The sequence below is a fragment of the Truncatella angustata genome (assembly GCF_020726525.1).
Source record: "Truncatella angustata strain MPI-SDFR-AT-0073 chromosome Unknown BKA67scaffold_5, whole genome shotgun sequence".
NCBI classification, from domain to species: Eukaryota; Fungi; Ascomycota; class Sordariomycetes; order Amphisphaeriales; family Sporocadaceae; genus Truncatella; species Truncatella angustata.
The window spans coordinates 3224594-3245188 of NW_025763385.1; the positions used below are offsets into that span (position 1 = coordinate 3224594).

Genomic DNA, 20595 nt, shown 5'->3' on the forward strand with positions numbered 1-20595 from the left:
AGTAGAATGTAGTCGTAACCCGGATTTTGCACAAGCCAACTTGGTGTGTCGACCAGGTTCTTAGCATCCAAGGGGGAAGTAGCGGGGTTGTCTGGATGAGGAAGCAGGATCTGCCAGATCTTTGGAGGAATCAGATGGCATTTGGGGCACGTGAAAGGAAGCCTGTATTTTGTAGTTCTCATCGCAGGTGAGCATTCAGTGGTTATCGCTGGAGGCACCGAGTGAGAATGGCCAGTCTGCAGAGCGGCTTGCGGTAAAGATTGCCGACTTCTAGATCTTAGAGACAGAACAAAAAGGAACAATAAAACGGTGGCAATGCCGCCCGGTACGAAGTTGCGGTTCTTGCGATTTATCCGGAACATCATCTCGCAATTATTTTGCCAGCGTCGCAGCATCCTTGATCATTCTTCATACCAAGAACAGAGAGAAAATAGAGACTAGAGAAAATAGAAAATAGAGACTAGAGAAATGGAAAAACATGTCTCACCTATAGGCAGTGAGAGGCGGGGTTTGACATTTCCTTCAGGAAGGTGATTAATAAATAGTACTAGGGAAAATTAGGGAAGATCAAATAACATTTTCGCCGTTCTATGTATGTATTGAAAGATGTTCTTTCGCTCATTTTGGGGTCTTGCAAACTACTGACCAACAAAGTAGGGACATTTCGCACCATGCTACAGTATAGTACATACCATACGCAGTGCTGCTCAAAATCCTCATGGCCTTGGAAAAAAAAAAGTTAGTACCTATGACTAGACTCTGCCCGCCAGCATGCCCCGCAGGTCTGACTCTGATAAGGGTGCAGCCCGAGCTTGAGGAGGAGTCCAGTTCTTTCCCTGCTGGCGGAAAAAAAGGGACACTACTGCACCAATCACGTTTTGAGATTCAGCCATAAGTCTATTAATGGCTACGACCAATAAGTTGAACAACTCAGGCCCAGGTTTATTTTTTCGGACCCTTGAGATACCATGATGAAGTGATCCTTCCCTATTCTAACCACAATAAGTACCCTCGCGGCGCTGATGATATATATGGACAGTTCTGGAGCACTATATTGTATATTATTATGCAGATGGCAAGACATTCGCTCCAATCCACAAGGCAAACCAGCATCCGTACCTATGTGTACTTGTAAGTGAGGGCTAAACATGGACCGTCCATGTATAAAAAAAGAGAAGAGAGAAGAGAGACAAATAAAGGAAGTCACCTTTAATTAAATTCATACATATGTAGTCGCTAATACCTTCGTCATTTCAAACTGGAGGCCAGAAATGGCTCTTTCATGAAAGACGTTTGTCGCCAAGAATGGAAATCCCTTTTGCGTCTGCCTGTATGCCCGTTGTTGGCCCATACAACAGGTTACGTTGCTTATGGAATTCCGAATGCGACTTCTACAGTACAAGTCTGATTGATGACTACTGTATGAGGCAAAACCAAGTTCCTACATATTACTGTAATACATATGTAAGGCCTTTAAGCACAGTAACCTACTCTGCTGTGAAACCTAAAAGTCGCTTCATTGAAAGAGTACATTCGACTTTACGATGCTTTCAAGTGCGCTCATTGCATCATGTGTCTCGGCTCTTGCAGTAGCACATATGATATTGAGAGACCCAGTTCCATACGGCCTGTCTACGCTAAACAATAGTCCATTAGACGGAAGTGGTCTGGATTTTCCTTGTAAACAACGGCAAGGAGTCTACGCTTTGGAGGGTGCATCTAATGTTTACGCTCTTGGTTCTACAAACCTATTGAAATTCAGAGGCCAGACGGTGCATGGTGGTGGATCATGCCAAGTCTCGATCACTTACGACGCAGAGCCAGGAAGTAGATCTGTATGGAGGGTCATCAAGTCAATCGAGGGGGGTTGTCCTGCCCAAGGCCAGGTTGGTAACATGGGAGATAATATTGAAGCTGAGGACCCCTACGAGTACAACTTCACTATTCCGACTGATATCCCGAATGGAACCGCAACAATCGCTTGGACATGGTTCAATAAGGTCGGAAATCGTGAAATGTATATGAATTGTGGCCCCATCACCTTGACGGGCGAAGGGGGAGATGTATCTAATTTCAATGCGCTCCCGAACATCTTTCTGGCTCATATCGGCAATGGCTGTGGGGTTGCTCAAGGCTATGATGTCGCTTTCCCTGACCCCGGCAAAGATGTTGAGAGACTAAATGGCGCTACTACTTCGTTTATTGGCCCAACGGGAATGTGTGGCTCGACAGCCGCCTCGGTCCTGTCAAGCACAGCTACCACGAACCATACACAAGTGGAGAGCTCTGGGATAGCTAGGATTACCTCTTCCGCTTCAATCATTGTACGCACCTCTACCATTTCCGTAGTCCCTCTTCTGAGTATCAGCAGTTCTTCTGCTGGAACACTTTGTACTCCTGAGGGCGACTGGAGATGCGTCAACGGTAGTTCGTACCAGCGATGCGCGAGCGGTTCATGGTCGGCAATCCAGCGATTGCCGGTCGGGGTTTCTTGCCGTCCCGGGCAGTCTTCCATGTTTGATATGGTAGAAAGTACTTAGAACAGTTCACATTACCTATTGTTCGGCCTCCCATGTCCAGTTTGCAAGTTCCATCGTCATCATGAGACTAAATAGTCAGGACGCTCGTCATCCGAAGGTTGGTCCCATCTTGAATGGTTTTATATCATGCATTTAGTATCGAGTAGAATGTGGCGCCTTTTCTGGCCTGCGCCAGCATGTGCTTTTCGTATATCTCTTTCGTAAGCCAAGGGACTCCGTGTCTCTTCTTCATAGAGTATTCTGTTTCAAGTATCAGTACTGGCGTTTCTTAATAAAACGCTTGGGTGGTAATTAGTTCCCTCATGGAAGGGGCATGGAAAAGGCGGATGTTTGGAGAGCGAAACTGTTTCGACATCCATATTAGGCGCGGAGCCATCATTTAACATAGGAATTCAAGGTTCCATGTCAGCCTGATGTGGATCATACTGCGGGACAATAAGAGGGCTTTTGGAGATTGACCATCTGTAAAGGCGCCGGAATAGGCTTCGGTCATTTGTGTCCAAACCAAGTCCAGCTCAGCTAGCTGAGGCACTTTTACTTATCATTACATGCGGAAGGAAGTGTTCTACCGAGTCAGTAGACGGTCCCTAGATTGAGCGTCCCTTAAATAACACAGCATAGTAATGCCTATTTTCAATGAGGCTCGGGTTTCTCAAAATCTGCAAACTCAGCTATCAACTCGGCCCGGTCCAACTGTTCAACCGAGCGAGTCAAGGCTAGTTCCGTGCGACTCAGATAAATTGCATGTAATCCATTAGATCTTACTTCCTCTCTTCCTTAGTCCCTTTCAACTGCCTAATCACCACGAACACCAGCACCTGCGAGGCTAAGCTTACCATGTCGAAGGATGAATTACAAACTTGTCATGACCTCTGCTTCAGCGGCATTTCTGGTCATGATCGCTCTCAGAATATACCATCGACAATATTAGAGACATGCCCAGAAATAAACGCACAAGAACCTATCGAGATGAAAACTCGTTCAGTTGGGCCGCAAAACCCCTTTTTCGATCAGCAGAACTCTCTATTTAGATATTGGCAGCATCAGCAATCTATTATGCCAACAGCCATATGCTCTGAAAATTCAAGCACAGATCAAGAGCTGGGCGAGGACTGTAAGTTTGGGGACGTGCGATAATTGTCCTTTGATTTCCTTGCAGGCTCCTGGGGTTTCATACCATGACTTGAGTCCTTGACACGCTTGAATGACCTTGGATTGGTTTCTAACATTATGAGATTCAGGCAGCATAGTAACGCACGCTGTTGAAAATAGCGAATGCAATCGTAACGGGAAGCGAACATACGACTTTTTCAGTGCTGCTACCGACCCGAACCCTCTCGTCGCAGAACCCCAACGCAGCAGGCTTCGTTCAGAGACTGACGGTTGTAGCGCTGCAACCATCCTTTGGAAGCAAACCCCAGCCTTCCCACCTTACGAAATTAGTTGCCACGGGCATTCCGATCTCCGTGCCACACGGGTCAAAACCCTTTCATCACACAATCCCGGCGATTACTGTTCGAATACCTATGGAGGTGGCTATCTTGCATATCCAAACAGCCCAGAAGTGCCCTTCTTTCTACCTCCTGTGTTGGACCCAGGCCTTGGTAGCACAGACTCTGTTGAGAGCATGACAAGTCCCCTAGGAAGAGATCAAAAATATAGATACGCGATGTCTACCATAAAAACCGACGAATCATTTGTAACCGATCGCTACAACGATTTGTTCATGGGCAATGTTCCGCAGAAAGGGACTCTTGAAGCTGATACAGGGCCCGGCACCGGGACCAGGAATTACACAGTACCGGCTCGTATCGAAACAGAATTAACTTCTCATTCAAAATGGGATATCGACAGTGTATCGCTCATGAGAAGTGCGCCCAATCACATTCTAAGCCCACCTACCACCCATCATTTCGCAACCGATCTAGGCACTATGAGCGACGAGTTCCTTGACTATGCGACAGCCACGATAGACAGTCCGGCGGCAAAGCAAAGTATAATCAAATGTGCACGAACGACAGTATTTGATCTCCCTGTTCAGCGCTTCCAAGTAGATATGTCTACAGATAGCAACAGTGAGTGGAAAGGCAATGAATCGCCACCTGAGATGACAGATGCGCTTTATGCGCATCAAGCAATAGCACTAAAGTGGATGCAGGGTGTGGAAGAGGACAAAAGCCGAAAAGGTGGTATTCTGGCCGATGCCATGGGTCTGGGAAAGACAATCACAGCTTTAGCCCTGATCTTAACTCGTCTCCACTGGCGATCCTCTACCAGTGTCAGCACGGCGAATGTGAGTTCCCACCAACCTCTTCATCCTAGCTCCACTAACTCCAGCAGCCTACGCTTGTTGTTGCTCCGGTAGCACTTGTAAATCAATGGGAGCGCGAGGCCGTATCGAAGATTAAGCCAGAGTATGGCCTCAGAATTCTCAACACACAAAAGACGAAATGCACACTGGAAAGACTTCGATCGTCGGACCTTGTGCTGACAACGTATGGGAAGCTACGTAGCGAAGTGAAGGCATACGATGAAGCTGCAGATCGGGAATCTGACGACAAAGGTTCTCTTCTAGGAGACGACTACTTGACTAGAAAGTTCCCAATTTTCGGGCCGGATTCGATGTTCCATCGCGTCATTCTCGATGAAGCCCATCTCATCAGGAATGCAGACACTGCAACAGCCAAGGCTGTGTCTAGAGTGCGGGCAGAACATAGATGGTGTCTTACCGGGACACCAATGATGAACTCTGTAGATGATCTGGCCGGGTTGATGCAGTTTCTGCAAGTCGAAAGCTACAGCGATCCAAAGGTGTTTCGAGAAGCATTCAAGACTCTGCAACGGAGACAAGGTGAGACGTCATCCGACCATGTGGCTTTGGAGAAGCTTCAAGCACTACTCAATGGTATGATGCTCCGAAGAACCAAGGACTCATTAGTTGACGGCTCACCGATCATCTCCTTGCCAATCAAGGAGGAAGTCACCGAGCACGTAGTTCTGAGTGATCACGAAGAGGTCATGTACAACAACATACACTTGGAAGCCCAGCAGCACGTATCAAATCTCCTTCATGGTACAAGTAAGCATCGTTCGACGAGTCTTAGCCTGCTCCTGCGTCTGAGGCAGGCCTGCTGTCATCCAGAACTTTACGCGATTAGCCGGAAGTCTTCCAGGGTCAAGAATTACCCTGTGGAGATCGTTGGGGACGTCGAGCAGCGTAACTCTACCGACACGCCCCGGGGAGACCTTGTTGATCATCATAATGATGTACGCCATGAGTACGATGATGGTCTAGTAGGTTCAAACCACAATGTCGGAGAATCCAACATGGGTGAAAGTTCGGACAAACGCTTTCAAGAGACAAATGAGGCAATCCCCGAGAAGTCCACTGTGGCAAACACGATTGTGGAAAGCGGCTGCGAAACATGCGTGAAAAGGACTGTCGATTCGCGTTATGAGATGCAGCGATCCAGTGACTCCAGCCCAGGTGAACATCGTCTGAGAGAGCCCGTCATCGCCAAGGGAAATGCACGGCCGCAACCGCAGCCTATGGCATATCTGCAGCAAAGCTGCACCAGTTCAGCCAAGATCGCCAAGTGCATGAATATTATGAGAGACATCCAAGCCACAGGGGAAAAGACGATTATCTTCTCGCAATGGACTCTACTGCTCGACCTCCTCGAGCTCCAAATCTCCAAAGCAATGATCAAGTTTTGCCGCTACGATGGCAGCATGAGGTCCGTTCACAGGGACAAAGCTGTAGACGACTTCACGGCAGCAGATTCCAAGGTGAAAGTGATTCTTATGTCGCTGCATGCTGGCAATGCTGGTTTGAATCTGGCTGCTGCATCTCATATCATTCTGATGGATCCTTTTTGGAACCCATTTGTCGAGGATCAAGCCATCGGTCGCGCGCATCGTATGGGCCAAACAAAGAAAGTCAAGGTTCATCGATTGCTAGTCAAGGGCACGATCGAGGATCGCATTGTCGAGTTACAGGCGCACAAGCGGAAGCAGGTCGATGGTGTGTTGAATCAGGATGCCGTACATGTGGGTGCATTGAATACCAATGACTTGGGCTTTCTCCTGGATGTTTCAAGCCGTTAAAAAGCACAAGAATGTCTCTCTGGGTACCGTGGGCCTTATGGCTATAACATAGCGCCTTGTCCGATTGACCCGTGCTGAAAGATCTCTTTCGTCCACAGTCCTTTCTTTGGAATCGTTTGGCACCTCGACAATACCTGAAGCGCAATTGTTTCGACTTTGGAGTGAAGGTAGATCGGCGTCGATAAGCTTTTCGGCCCCTATGGAGGATGTATTATGTGTGATTCTTGCTTGATGTCCGTTTCAAGTCTCATATATTCCTGGCTTGAGTGTCTAATCAATCCCTGATGTCAACAGGTTACGGGCGACATTGTCGGTTGCTGCTTGTGGTTTGGGATCATAGGGTCTCGACTCTTGGGTTGAATGGCGAGCTACTCGGCTCTATCCTGTTCGCCTTCGCTGGAATTACGCAGAAAATTTAAACTTGCTATCCGGAGTGATATGGCGTTTGTTCTATTTTAACCGAAGAAACGTTATTGGAGGTCCCACTACCAGTCATAAACTGAGGTGAATAGCTGCTTCTGCAAGCTGTGATCGTTATTCGGTCTGCTCGGACAAGGGAGACGGTCGAGACCAAGGAGTGCTGGGAATTGACTGGTTTCCATGGTCGGGGTTTCTTCTGAGCGGAGCCATGTGCTTGATTCAATTGCTTCGTCAGATAGCCTTTCGTATATATATACTATACATCACTACAGCAGGCTTTCCTTTCTAGGTATCGTTTGCGATCAGACTGGCTTGATCCCGAACCCATGATTATGCGACACCGATGCTAACAACCAGGACAGTGTTTTGCAAACACCTCTTCTCATGCACCTAAGACAAGCATTGCTCCCGTGCGAGTAATGCTGATGTCGCTCCATGCTGGGAAGGCGAGTGTGAATCTGAGTGTCGCGTCTCGTGTCATTCTGATGGATCCCTTCTGGAACCCGTTCATCGAAGACCAAGCCGTTAGCCGAGTGATTCGCATAGGCCTAGTGAAAGAAGTGAAGTTCCACCGGCTGTTGGTCAAGGATACAGTCGAGGACCGTATTGCTGAGTTGCAGGGTCAGAAATGGAAAGGAATCAACTCGGCGATGGACGGACACAGCACGCAGTAGATGGGTGAACTATGCACACACGATGTAGCCGTTAGCTGCCCGAGAAAACGACAAGGATGATGAAGCGATAGAGTTTGTAGCAAATACCCTTGCTAAATATTACGCGCAGGGAACATCACTTGTCAGATAAAGTTAGTCGACTTAGACCATACATCACAGTATTGTTGAGACCCAATCCTTTAACACATTTCAGTAAAATACGTGTCGTTATATACTATGGATGCTGTACAAGAGGGCTCCTCAACTTTTAGGAATTATGATGAGATGCCAGTAGCTCCACCCCGGTCGAAAAGGAGAACTTCCATTGCCCAATCGTCGATAACTGGTACAGACCACAGACGGATATTCAAGCCATTCTGTACGTTACACAAAGTCATATGGACTAGTCGCGCTCACTCCCATACCCCCTCGCTCCCATTCCCGCACAAACCGAACATTCTCCCACAGTATCCGCCACACGCCGAGTCATCATAATCAAAGTCCTATTCGGATCCTCTCCCCGTCGCCTCACACTGTCACGCCATAGACGATGCATATGCCGTTCATGCGATGATCTTGTTTCTATAATTGTGGTGACATGGTACTGATCGGTCAAATATTGGTGTGTAGAGAGAATAGGGCTGTTATAAACAAGATGGCCACAGACGGGATGTCTTGCCATCTCGCGACATATTGGACATGTTGGATCCGCACGATAATAGTCATCGCAATTCAGCACCTCTTGGAACCAAGTCTGAATGCAGGTGCTACCGAATTTGTGACCACAATAAAGTGAAGCCCAAGATTCCGTGATGCCTCCTGGAGTTGAAGCCTCGACATGTTCGTGACAGATGGAGCACTGTTCTGGATGCGAATCTGATGTCTGTTTGGGGACTTCCGTGCCTATCATCTCCGCCGTGATGCCTTGGAATATTCCGGCCGGTTCATGGAAGCAAGGCTCTCTCGGACGTAAAACCGGTGTCTCTGTAAGTGTATGGATGAATTTCGTGAAAGTGATTGAAAATTTATTCATATTGTAGAGTATCAACTGTAAATGCGAAGTCTCACAAGATATATAAAGCCGGTTTCGGTACAATAAAACTTTGGGGTGTCTGCGACGCCTTATATGCGTTGCGACCGCTACATACATTCACTGACTGACATTAAGAAATGGGCGGAGTGGTGGTAGCAATGGCAACAAAAGTGTATCCGAGGTTGATCTTGACATAGACTGGCTGCTAGATCTTGAGACCAATACTGGACTGCACGACGACCTTCGGTCGCTCTTCAAGTATGTATGACATTCTTGAGTCACATCTGGCTCATCGCTAGTCCTGTTGTTTGTGGTCGCGTCAAATGAGCGCAATCCGCGTGACCACTTTTCACCACTACCAGCAGCACCTGCCGAAACCATGCCTTCTTCCTCTTGCTACCGTCGAACCGGATTTGCATATTAAGATGCTGATCGAGAACGACAATCTGTGGATTGGTATTACGCCATCTCACCCAAGGTGCTCAACTAGACTTTGTTGACAGGCTACATCGTTCCCCTTCCACGTTCACGACCATGAATTGCTCCGAAGCTTCCAACACAATGATGGAAAACAATGAGCTTGCGCTGAAGGCATTTCAGAATCCTCCTTTACTTGGACTTGCGCTGTTCTTGTTTATTGTTTCTCTGATATGGATAAGGGCTCTGTATATGGGCCAGTACATAACACGCATAGTCAGTGGTGGTTGTTCGACTTGACGTGGCTGGTTTACGTATGTATTGACATGGCTACATATACTCAAAGGTGCCTTCGATCAGGAATGGAATAGATCGTATAGACATAGTTGTAACGTATCGATGGATAGTGGGTGACATTTTCGTCGAATATCACAAGATTGTGTCAAACTTGCGGATTTATACAAATAGATTTTGGCGGACGCGGGCAGTCTCCGCCTAGAACATTGCATTCCGTTCCACGGGCCACCATCTGCTTGTCCTTTCTGCCAGTCGGTTATTTGCTGGCGAGTGATGTACTGCAAGCGTTTAAAATTCTACGAACACACCATTATTAGGCGCATGTCTATTCCGCACATAGAGGCAAAGAGTCATGTAGTCGTGCTCATAGACCTACTAGCATAGTATCATTTCATGACCGATACTATTATAGTGTCAAGTAATATATTGTGTTACTGAAACGATATTAGCTGCTCAGGATGGGGGGAAATGAGATCTCAAGATGTACAGACTATAAACGCATACCAAATACAACTCCATACACCCAGCCGAGCGCCCTAACGTCCATGTCCACCCATTGACATAGATTCTCGAGAGCCATTTTTGGATCCTTTGTACACATACATTAAGCATTAAAATGAGTACATAGAAAGGTGTACAGACAAGATCAAAACCGGCTTCCTCCTTTTGTCTCTCTCTTTTCTTCTCTAAGCACAGACGATCCATTCCTGGCTCTAGCCTGTACGTATACCCTAAGTACTCTTCTGGACCGTAACAATTCTGATTCGAGGACGTGAGCTTTAACCAGGCTCTTTCGCACTTATTGATACACCCACCACTACACATCAATTGTACGTGATCGAAGATAGATTTTGGGCACCGAATATATGCGTTCAGGGCCCGAAAAGGGCATATTTCAAGTTCCATGGTACGACAGAGGTTCAAAAGTGTACTTCCGAGTAGGAGCCAGAACTGGACTGTCCGTGCTCAAAGAGAAGAGAAGAGAGAGAAAGAGAGGAAGCCGATTTTGATTCTGTCTGTAATACACTAGCATGCCTGAGCCCACGCTGTATAAGAGTTGGCACAGCTGTTAATGCTCACATGCTCACCGAGGATCCGATGTGGATACATATATACAGTAACGAAAAGGGCTTCCGCCTTTACGAACAAAATTGTTTCTCTCAAGAGCCACTTCTGGGTACTTCATTGGAAATGCGAGATTAATTTCAGCGCGACCTGCCCATGCACTATTTGACTCGTACAAGCTTGTTGCACTTTATTGCCCTAGAAACGTTTCACGACAAGACAATTGTGTCCTCGCGGCATGAAATAGAGCTTCAGACGACAGTGCCGATTCAAGGTCGTTTCTCAATTTCTAGACTTGAGTTGTCGGCTCTCATGTTACTGATTGAAATCAAAATCGGTATATACTGGAACAGGATCAAAGGACTCTGGTATTGTATTGTATTCCAAGTAAAAATATCACAAGAGTTTCGAGACACCTGGTTGAAGGATCGACTCAAGGCGCGGGAGCTAAAATGGCAACCCACGTGGGGGCGGAGATCGTGGTGGGGACGTCTGACTCTTATCGCGACGACGGCCAAACGAGTGGTGGGGCAAGGCCCTCAGAAAGTGCTGGACATGCTGGTACTTTCTGCGCGACAAGTGAGATGAAGACGGTGGTCGTGCGTCAGTCCAAAATCATCGAAGAAAGCAGCGACCCACACATGCGTACCCTCTTATAAGTCTACGGTGTCCGATCCGGGATACAGTTTTCCGGCCCAGTCTGAATGTGTCTCACAATGGCAGGGCAATACTGTAGCGTAACCTAGAGCTACGAAAATGACTTCCGCACAGAGTAACAGTTTGGGAAGTGGAAGGTAATCCGAGCTCACCGAACGGGTCATAAGTTGTAAATTCTTGTCCAAATGATGCTTATTTTGCGACGTGGTAGGATCGATCTGAATATCTTTAGTAGTTCACCTTGGCTAGATGGTATAACCTGCTCGTGGAAAAAGGATTGCTTGTCGTCTTGGATATTCAGTTCCGGGTCCATCTGAAAATAGACATGGCAACAGAACCTTTTGATTCAGCGACATGGCAACGACGATGAGACACGCTTCCCAACAACTCTCGCACAGTCAGGTATCGTGTATTTGCCAGTTTTTGTCCACGATTACAACTTGGAGTCAACTGAATCATATTTGACCATTCTACACGTTTCGACAGTATCTCGAGCAGTATTTACCGCAACTGTTGCGTCCGAAGCCCTAACAAAACTCAAAACGAACTTTAAAAATCACCATCATTGCCAGATTCTCATTAGATGGAAGCTCCATCATAAATTTATCTCTCTCATAATCCCCCAGCAAACAGTATCATGACACCCAAGAACACCTATGTCCGTCCGCGCTCGGATGCTTTCATAGGAGAGTATCTGCGCTACATTAGACATGTCGGAACATTCGCCAGGGCCGTAGTCCAAGAGAATGACCGCTTGCAAAGGCAAGTCAAACAACTATCGGCTGCGCTGTCCCACGAGAGAAATTCAAGTCAACTTCAGGCGCAAGTAGTTCAAACACAACAAACCCTCATCAAGATCTGGGAGACGCAGCGGATGTAGCCGAAAAGGAGAGACGATCGGAAGCTGGGGTGAAGAGGAAAGTTGCCGACGATGGGTTCTTGGGACCACGGGAATCGTCGTGTCCAGCTTGAACAGGTCTGAAACACGAAAGTAAGGCACGGGACAGATTGTATTAGGGAAATGAGCCGCCCAGTAACACATCAATCCAACCAGACCGTGGCTAACCCGTACACCTCGACCCCACGCTTATCGGCATACGTAGCCTATCATATTGACAGCTCAGATGATCCTCGCTTTCTCCCAAAGTGCGTTGGCCTCGTTGATATGACTTTTACATTTCTGTATTGTTTCCCCCAGCCCACCGATGTAATATCGTAATACAGAGAGCAGCGGCAACACTTGGTGGATCAAGCCTCTGAAGTAGGCTACCTCTTGCCGTAATCATCCATTCTCTCGCGTGAGTTTCAACAAGCGCTGCTCCGGACTGATCGGCGATTTTGCCGACTTGATGTAGTCTAAAGATGTGTCGAAGGCCGTGGTGGTGCCTCCAAGATTGCGTATCTCAATGTCTACTAGAGTCGGGAAATGGGTGACCGACGTGACTGAAACTGTTTTCCTGTGTCCAAATTTCAAGACACAGCAATCTGGTACTAAGACGCAGAGACCCACGGTTCAGAACATCCTTATAACCTGTATCGAATATACAGTAACAACTGTTTCTGGACCATTGTTCGCTATCACAATGATCCAAGAGTGGACTGTCCTAGCTGGAATTATAGCACTCAAAAATAGGTTCTCATACTGTAAGCTCGTCAGTGGATCTGTTTTATGCCCATGACAGACTGCGGTACTGTGATTGTCCAGAAGTGACAACTCTAAGACTGGAAGGCAGTTTGCCGTCATCTCTACATGCTCCAACACCCATTTGTGGCCCATGATAGGTTACCGGCACCGCTAGGGACAGGCCAATACTGTACAGTACGCTTGACTGTCAGGATTGTATTGCATGTTCACAATGGGGGCTGCACTGTTGGAAGCTGCAAGCTAGCAAGAGGAGTCAGTTGTGGATTATACCACATTTTAGTACTAAAGATGGAAGGGACCTCTTCGTACATGTTTCAGACGCTTTCGTCTAGTTTCCCAGTGACTTTCCTGTCTGCCTATAACATGTCTCCTTCTCACGAAATCACGAGTACCAGGAGAAGAGGACACCGGTGGCGAAGAATGCCAACTATCCCTCTCTATGGCTCTTCTTCACAGCAGCGTCACTCCGAGAATATACCGCTGGATGCCGATCACCCAACACAGACGGCCACTTTGCCGGCTTCCACCTCTGAAGATACAACAGTCCGTCAACTTGAAGCGAGCATGAAAAGGTTCGAGCAACAAGCAGGCGAACTAAAACATGAGTAAGTGTAGCGACGTGGTTGCAGAAGTTCTTAGGCTCATTATGCTACAGAATCAGCATGCTGTAGGTCATCATCACTCTAGCCATCGCTTCTTGCTTTTAATTGCGGATAACTTCAGCACTCAGACGGTGGATACTGGGTAGGCCTCCCCAAGTCCTACTCAATTCGCCAAATTGACAGTGTTCAAGCTTAAAGCGCTTCGACCAAAAGCTGCAGGAATGGGTATCGAAGTTGCAAGCGGTCATTGAACGGGACGCGAAGAGTGGCCAGCAGGACTTTTATGATCCTACACTTGTTGGCATGGAGCCTTCCGATTTCGTACTTGAGTAGGGATACTATATTATTATTAGAAGAAGAAAGGAATGCAAATTTACATGTTACTCGAGGTTGTGCTATTGTACATATCATGGCGCTACCGACTTGGCTACCATCTTGGTCTCGACACGAAAGCTCCACGAATCAACCTGCTTTGCCCATATTCGCAAAATCGGGTGGTGCAATCCCAAGCAGAACCCTGTCCAGTAGGGACTGCTAGGCACCTCATCTGTTTCTCGGAAAACCATACTCGTGTATCGGTCCACCATGAGTTCGCGGATGTCTTCCGAGAAGGTTTGGAGGACAGTACGGTTGGCCTGTTCGAGTGTCAAGAAAGTTCCGCAATCTATGAACGCGGGAGCATGACCAGCTCGGTCGACAAAGGCTTCTACTTGGAAGTTGTATCCGCAGTCAGGGTAGACGTCCATCCACATACGCGTGTTCCGGAAGATCTGGTCGGTCATGATCATAGGATAATGGATTCTCACACGACCGTGGGGCGTTTCTAGACTGACGGGTGTAGAAGAAGGTTCGTACCGACGTTGTATTGTCGGGAATGTCGGGGGTGCAGTTGGAGATGTCTGTGGTATTGCTGAGATTGGCCGTGGTGTTGCAGAAGGCAAAGAGGGCCTCGTCATAGGTCGCAAGGACGACTGACGTAAACTTGTGGTCGGCGATGCTTGAGCTCTTGCCAGGTCTTGTCTCCTTAGTTCGGAAATTCTGGAGTTGATGATCGGACCGTGTCTGGTCCAAGAAGCCATAGACGGGACACGCGAGTGTGACAGCGCAGCAGACGGCCTAGCTGTTGAGACTGAGCTTGAGTGCAACGAGGGCACTGGAACCTTTGATACGTTGCCGTTCAGCATGGGTACTGTTGGTCGTATTGACGACATATTAGAGTGACGGTCACCCGCTTGCTGAGTATTGTCTTGTTGGGAAACCAAATTGTCCGTTCTGTTTACAGCTCGATCTTCAGGTCGATCGCTCGGCTCTGTTTTGATGATGAGTCTTGCAGTGATCGGCGATTGAGCACGTTTGTCGCGCCTCCGTCGACGGGGTTGGCGATTGGCAGGAGTGCCTTGAGAGTTCGCGGGTCTGTTGACTTGAGCAGCAGTGTATGGTTGAGTCTTCCCCACGGCTGCTCTTGAAGCATTGCGTATCGCCAATCTTCGCGACCGCCGGTGAGGAGAAGACCAGTCCATGGGGATCTAGTTGTAGGGCAAGCAAGATAAAATCAGGGAGAAGGGGACAGCGGGGTTGCCACTACGAGTGACTCGGAATGTAGCAGTGTCGTGAGGTCTTTGCTGAAATACAGATGTCCCCAGTGTACAATATGAGATAGGAAGAGAGGAGTAGGGAGAATATAGGCGGTCGAATAACTGGATCTCAGATGTTGGGAGCAATCAGACGATGAAAGTAGACAGCTGGAGCAAAGGCGCAACCGAGGCAAAGAGAGAAATCATTGTATCGAAAGAGAGTGGTGAAAGCATGTGGATGGCCTCGTCATGGCGGCCGTGGGATCAAGTCTCGCAGAGATCCAGTCTAGCTCATGGGGCTAGATCGATCACTAAACCGGTCGGACAGACAAGCCTAGAAGTGATGATTATGTGAGTTCGGAACTGATTGGCAAGTGGCTAAGCACAGTACGCATTTGGGAACATGGCGTGCTGCAAGCAGGGAAGCCGAAAATGAATTCCATACCTGTACAGTACTGTACTGCACGTAAGGATCCACTATTCATGAAATACATTTCTGGTATCCCAGACCGACCCCACATGGATCGATTGATGTCGGGCCCATTGGCGGCACATGGCTTGACAGGACGAACAAGGGCAAGAGGATCCGCTTCCTGCTGTAACGGTTCAGGCCGACAGGGCAGCCAATATCGGATCAATGTCTGAGTACAGTATCAAAACATGCCCACCTGTCAAGGAGACTTTCCCCGACCACGCCAGACAGAAGGACAAACGCAGTCCAAGTCCAAGTCCAGCCACCAACGGCACAAGGAAAATATGGGGCGACGACGAGACGACCCACAATAAACCAATATATAAGCCTGTCCATCTTCTCGTCGAGTTCCATTTCTTTTCTTCCTTCTTCATCACCTTCGGGTGTTCCGTCTGTCAGTCCTTCGTGGCGGCAGATGTAACGTCTTGACGCTCTTCGAGCCGACAGACAACCCCACGTGGAAGTCCTGGAGACTACACGTGATGTTCCTCGCCAGTATCTTCGGATCTGGCGGGTGAAAGCCTTCTGTCGTCGCTTCGCGATGGCAGCTTGTGCCGTCTGCAGGTTCTTGGAGCCTACGGATGACCCCACGTGGAAGTCTTGGAGACTACACGTGCTGTTCCTCGCCAGCGTCTTCGGGTCCTGCGAGTGAAGCCTTCTGCTGTTGCTTCGCGCCGGCGGTTTGTGCCGTTTGCAAGTTTCTCCTGAAGCTTGCAGATGACCCCACGTGCAAGTCCTCGAGGCTACACGTGACGTTCCTCGCCAGCATCTTCGGGTCCTGCGAGCGAAGCCGTCCGCGACTTTGACTAGTCCGGATGTGTCATCTGGCAGGTTCTCTCGAGCCTGTCAGATGGTCCCCACCTGGAAAAGTGCTGCGAGCCTAGCAGGTGAAGTTCCTTGCGGGTGCCCTCGGGTAACTAGCAAGTGAGAGCCGTTTGGTGAAGTGCCTTCGGGCCCACAAGCGATGCCGTCTGAAAGTGCCTCGGAGCCTACAGACGATGCCATCTGGAAGTGCCCCGGGAGCCTACAGATGATGGATTGCTTCCCTCTTTTCCCCGCAGACGTCCTATCTCCCTAGGTTTCCTGCGGGGGGTCACAGATGTCCCAACCCTGTGTACCGGCCAGCGAAGGCGGCCTCTGCAACCTGTCCGTGGTGCTGGCTACGAGCCTGCTGTCCTGGCAAGAGCTCTTTCGAGTCTCTCTTGTCGGGGGTCAACAGAGCCAATGCAGAGACGCATCTTGTAGAATTTGTGGATTTCGAGTAGCCATTATGGCATACACGTACATAGATAATTGAATAACCGCTGGTTTCGGCTTGGCCATTTCGCTAATGATGTATGGGCTCACGATCACCGTGTCCCATGTCTCGTGTCGTTTCCTCGCCTCTTTCTCCTTCTCTACCCTGCTTGACTGCCCCCACTGTATCTGACTGTCCATAGGGGTATGTAAGTAAATACAGTACAGTTGTAGTCGGTCATGGCAGCTTGGCCATCTCTGTGCCGTTTCTGGTTCGTCGCTGTCGCTGTCGCTGTCGCTGTTGTGTTGGCGACCAATCAGGGTCTTGTCACTGTCAGGCACGGAAACGAGAATCACGGACAAACCTGTCAGATTGTGGAGACAGCTAGAGTGGCCGATTTCGTGGTCCTGCAAGCAATGTGGATCAAGTGTGGAGACATTGCACCAATACTATACTTAGCTGGTTCTGCTTCCACGAAATCAGAATGAAAGCAATCCAAAAATGAGCGAAGGACGTCCATTGATCAAATCTGATTCTAGTTCTGGTTGGACCCCACCAGGACGCTTTTGAACATCGGTGCAGTACTGCTTCAAGCTTTGTTTGCGCATTTGCATACCACTTTGGAGGCCTATGGATTTGTCGCGCTGTCCTAAACCAGTTATAGCGTTGACCACGATTTGGTCGCGTCAAAGTGGGCGGGCGTCGCGTAGCCGATTTTCCCCACAACAAGCCGACCGATGCGCCTCTTCTGTACTCCCTGTCGAAATTGGGACGGCCCGAAAGAGGCCACCGACGAGAAGCACGACTCAAAACCAGGCCTGTCCAGCCCCCCGAAACGATCGCGACAAATTGCGACAGCCCATTTCCGGCCTGACGAGAAGCAGACACGACTCGTTCCCAACCGAGTGTACAGAAATGGTGGGCGACCCGCCGAGGTTTCGTGTCATGACTGGACATGATTCAGGACCAGCCTGTTTCTAGCATGTCCAGGCAACCTGAGATGCCAATCTGGGCCCCCTGTCTCCACAGCCGGGGTTGCGATGTTTAGCTGGAACTGTCCATAAGCTGTAGGCCGGGTACGAATGTGCTCCTCTACCGAATGCGTCCCTCGATCGACTGCATCATTCATATCGTAACGTTGCAATACTGTCTGTACAGTAACAATACCGTACCGAAAGACGATACATTCAGTCGCAGGCAGGATCCAAAGATCCTGGGCAGGACTCACTGATACAGTAGCAGATTACACATCAGTTTGTCCTGGTCACAGACACGGAGACGTTACGAAGTGAGAATGACGAACTAGACAAACTACACAAGCCTATGTGGCGAGGACGCAACATGGCGCTGTGCATATTCTCTGTACTGCAAGTACTGGAGTGGAATCTCTGTATTTGGAATCTGTGTTGAATGACACGTCTCTTGTATTCACTACTCGACTATCTACTGCGTCTCTGCATTGGCTCTGTCATCCTGTCAAGACTACCAAACAGAGTCTCGGCCAGGACAAACAGGTTCGTAGCCAGCACCACGGACAGGTTGCAGAGGCCGCCTTCGCTGGCCGGTCCACAGGAGTGGACATCTGCGACCCCCGTCAAGGTTCCTGCACGCATCACTAGCGGAAGACAACATGTCTCCAAGAAGTCAGGACGATTTCGACTGTACTCTCTCTGCTTGGGTTCGGGCTCGGGCCGGGAAATGCGCAAAACGATAACGAGCCACGCCTCACAATCGCCCACTCGTGTCGCCGCGCATTCCTGGGATCCGAAAGAACAAAAGACAGAGAGAGACTGAGGAAGTCAGTCAGACCAGCTGGATGACAGGGTCTCCTCGGCCTTTGAGCGTGCAAGCTCGACGGGTCTCCTGCCGGAGTGGTCATCGGTCTTAGGGGCATCCTGCCGGTATGGACATCGGATTTTCAGGGTATTCTTCCTGCCGGAGTGGTCATCGGTCTTAAGGGTATTCTTCCTGCCGGAGTGGTCTGCATCCCATGAATATCTTCAAAGACGTGGTCAATCGGAAAACAATACCTACCGCGGCCGATCCCGACGGTCGATTCCAGTACCATGCCGAGAGGCTCACCGCTGCGGCCATCACACAGACCTACAACTACATGATCGAGGGAGGTCTCGAGTACGGGTTGCTGACTACCGGCGAGACCATTGTATTCCTGCGAGTAGACTGGCGAGAACCCGGCACACTCTTGTACCATCTAGCAGAGCCCGCTTTTGAGGTGGCAGCGCAATCGGGGGAACACCACGCTTGCACCGCAGTTGGCCAGTACCTGGCATTCAGCCTGATGGCTCTCGGCCCGCCAGGGAACCCACCCAATGTTCGATCACAGGATGAGCGGCAGCGTGTGATCTTGGGGCTGAGGCGATGGGCAGAGGACTTTGAGACGACATTACGATCTATTCCCCGAGACGAGCGATACGCTCCGAGCGGCTCATGCTCCGGCTCGCTGTATGCGCCGACGACTTATGCAGGCATCAGCCGGTCACCGCGCGTGCCTCGAACAAGACCGAAACGTTGGGCTCAGGAAGAGGACCGTCCAGATGTGCAGCCAAGATTTAGAGACCGGGACGACGAGTCTTCGTCGGATGAGTCCTTGCCTCCGATGCCGGACACGCCGACACCGTCTGAGCCGCGGTCGAGTAGTCAGAGCCAAGGCCCACGGCGCAGCCAGCGCATTCTGGGCCGAGCGCCGCGCGGGGAAGCTTCACAAGAGCGACAGTACTGTACACAGCGATGTCTTCTAGGACTGGTCAGAAGAGGTCGGCTTGACGCAAAGTGTCCCAACGTTCTCTTGCACCGGCAGGCTAACCTTGCAGCTGCTGATCATCTGATCGACCGTGACGAGTTCCTCCGGCTCCTATTTCAGCAGCTGCAGGAGTCTCTTGACCACGGGATCAGTCGTCTAGATGTAGGCGGATCTCGCGGCGTGCTGTTCAAAATTAGTCTGATGGCCTACGGCTACACTTTCGTCGCCAAGGGCACGGTATCTGCTTTCATTCGGGACCTAGAACACGAAACAGCCATCTACAAACACCTCGAAGGACTTCAGGGGTCTCAGGTGCCGGTCTGCCTGGGCGCGATAGATCTTCGCGACATGGGCAGGATTTATTACTACGACCATCGGGTCTACATCGAATACCTGTTGCTTCTCTCGCATGGCAGTCCGATTGACGAAGCGGTTCGTGCTGGTGAGGTCAAACGTTGTCTGAGGGCGATACATCGGGCGTGCGTGGTGCATCGGGATGTGCGTCGTACCAATGTGCTACGCAATACCGACACAGGGGAGCTCATGCTGATTGACTTTGAGCGTTCTGTCGTCAAGGCAGGACGGAAGCCGCTGGGCAATATCGTGCCTAACAAGCGATCGTGGAATGGGCAAAGGAAGGGGACTACGGCGTCAATGTACAGTCATGTTCCGGGAGACGCCAATTACGAAGAAGATGTACTGCAGGCAGGGGTCGAGTTCCCTGAGAAAGACGTCTTTGCAGTGCCCGCGGCATGTGCCTACAAGCCACGAAAGACGCATGTCGCTGCTGGCATGGCTGCTTCATTCAAAACTGTACCCACGTCTGGATGATACAGGAACATTTCATGTTTGAGTCAAAGCAGAGACGATGCATAACGTAGCATACGGTCCATCTGAAACATCAAAAGGCGGCGTCCACTGTGGTACTTGAGTGCCTAAATTGGCTAGGAGCGCCAGCTCTTGCCCATTAGTGACGTTCAACACTTGTTCTGGCATTGGGACGTGGGCCGGGTATGGAACGAGGTGACATCGACGCAGCTGCTCCAATGCGATCTGGCATTTTGCTAGCTCTTGGCTGATGAGACGATGCTCTCGGTGTTTGAGCAAGATTTTGT

The 20595-nt window shown here is 49.5% G+C and overlaps 8 protein-coding genes across 8 annotated transcripts; 7 read left to right on the forward strand and 1 right to left on the reverse strand.

Moving 5' to 3' along the window:
• Positions 1–771: 771 nt before the first annotated feature.
• BKA67DRAFT_593326 (uncharacterized protein) lies at positions 772–2540 on the forward strand (the record flags this gene model as incomplete). Its single annotated transcript, XM_046104936.1, has 2 exons — positions 772–782; positions 1556–2540. 2 exons carry the CDS (start codon positions 772–774, stop codon positions 2538–2540), a joined length of 996 nt encoding a protein of 331 aa, XP_045957780.1.
• A 2107-nt stretch (positions 2541–4647) lies between these two features.
• Positions 4648–6647, forward strand: BKA67DRAFT_625562 (SNF2 family N-terminal domain-containing protein; the record flags this gene model as incomplete). Its single annotated transcript, XM_046105534.1, has 2 exons — positions 4648–4818; positions 4881–6647. 2 exons carry the CDS (start codon positions 4648–4650, stop codon positions 6645–6647), a joined length of 1938 nt encoding a protein of 645 aa, XP_045957781.1.
• Positions 6648–13197: 6550 nt separating this feature from the next.
• On the forward strand, positions 13198–13769 carry BKA67DRAFT_660108 (uncharacterized protein; the record flags this gene model as incomplete). The annotated part of the gene is made up of 4 exons (XM_046107564.1): positions 13198–13439; positions 13490–13501; positions 13558–13578; positions 13628–13769. 4 exons carry the CDS (start codon positions 13198–13200, stop codon positions 13767–13769), a joined length of 417 nt encoding a protein of 138 aa, XP_045957782.1.
• A 3-nt stretch (positions 13770–13772) lies between these two features.
• Positions 13773–15219, reverse strand: BKA67DRAFT_569967 (uncharacterized protein). Its single transcript, XM_046103134.1, has 2 exons — positions 14045–15219; positions 13773–13858 (listed from the first exon to the last, which is right to left on the reverse strand). Exons 1-2 carry the CDS (start codon positions 14954–14956, stop codon positions 13844–13846), a joined length of 927 nt encoding a protein of 308 aa, XP_045957783.1. The 5' UTR covers positions 14957–15219; the 3' UTR covers positions 13773–13843.
• A 1647-nt stretch (positions 15220–16866) lies between these two features.
• On the forward strand, positions 16867–17207 carry BKA67DRAFT_569980 (uncharacterized protein; the record flags this gene model as incomplete). The annotated part of the gene is made up of 1 exon (XM_046103135.1): positions 16867–17207. The coding sequence occupies exon 1, from the start codon at positions 16959–16961 to the stop codon at positions 17205–17207; it is 249 nt and encodes an 82-aa protein (XP_045957784.1). The 5' UTR covers positions 16867–16958.
• Positions 17208–18119: 912 nt separating this feature from the next.
• Positions 18120–18514, forward strand: BKA67DRAFT_569987 (uncharacterized protein; the record flags this gene model as incomplete). Its single annotated transcript, XM_046103136.1, has 1 exon — positions 18120–18514. The coding sequence occupies exon 1, from the start codon at positions 18130–18132 to the stop codon at positions 18511–18513; it is 384 nt and encodes a 127-aa protein (XP_045957785.1). The 5' UTR covers positions 18120–18129.
• Positions 18515–18707: 193 nt separating this feature from the next.
• BKA67DRAFT_569990 (uncharacterized protein) lies at positions 18708–18979 on the forward strand (the record flags this gene model as incomplete). The annotated part of the gene is made up of 2 exons (XM_046103137.1): positions 18708–18877; positions 18900–18979. Coding segments are annotated over 2 exons (206 nt in total), but the record flags the coding sequence as incomplete, so codon positions are not given.
• Positions 18980–19311: 332 nt separating this feature from the next.
• On the forward strand, positions 19312–19947 carry BKA67DRAFT_570000 (uncharacterized protein; the record flags this gene model as incomplete). The annotated part of the gene is made up of 1 exon (XM_046103138.1): positions 19312–19947. A coding segment is annotated over exon 1 (569 nt), but the record flags the coding sequence as incomplete, so codon positions are not given.
• Between the last annotated feature and the right edge of the window lie 648 nt (positions 19948–20595).

What these genes read in the sequence shown, in the direction of transcription:
- BKA67DRAFT_569967 (XM_046103134.1), bottom strand. Translation starts at nt 14,956, where the DNA reads ATGGACTGGTCTTCTCCTCACCGGCGGTCGCGAAGATTGGCGATACGC.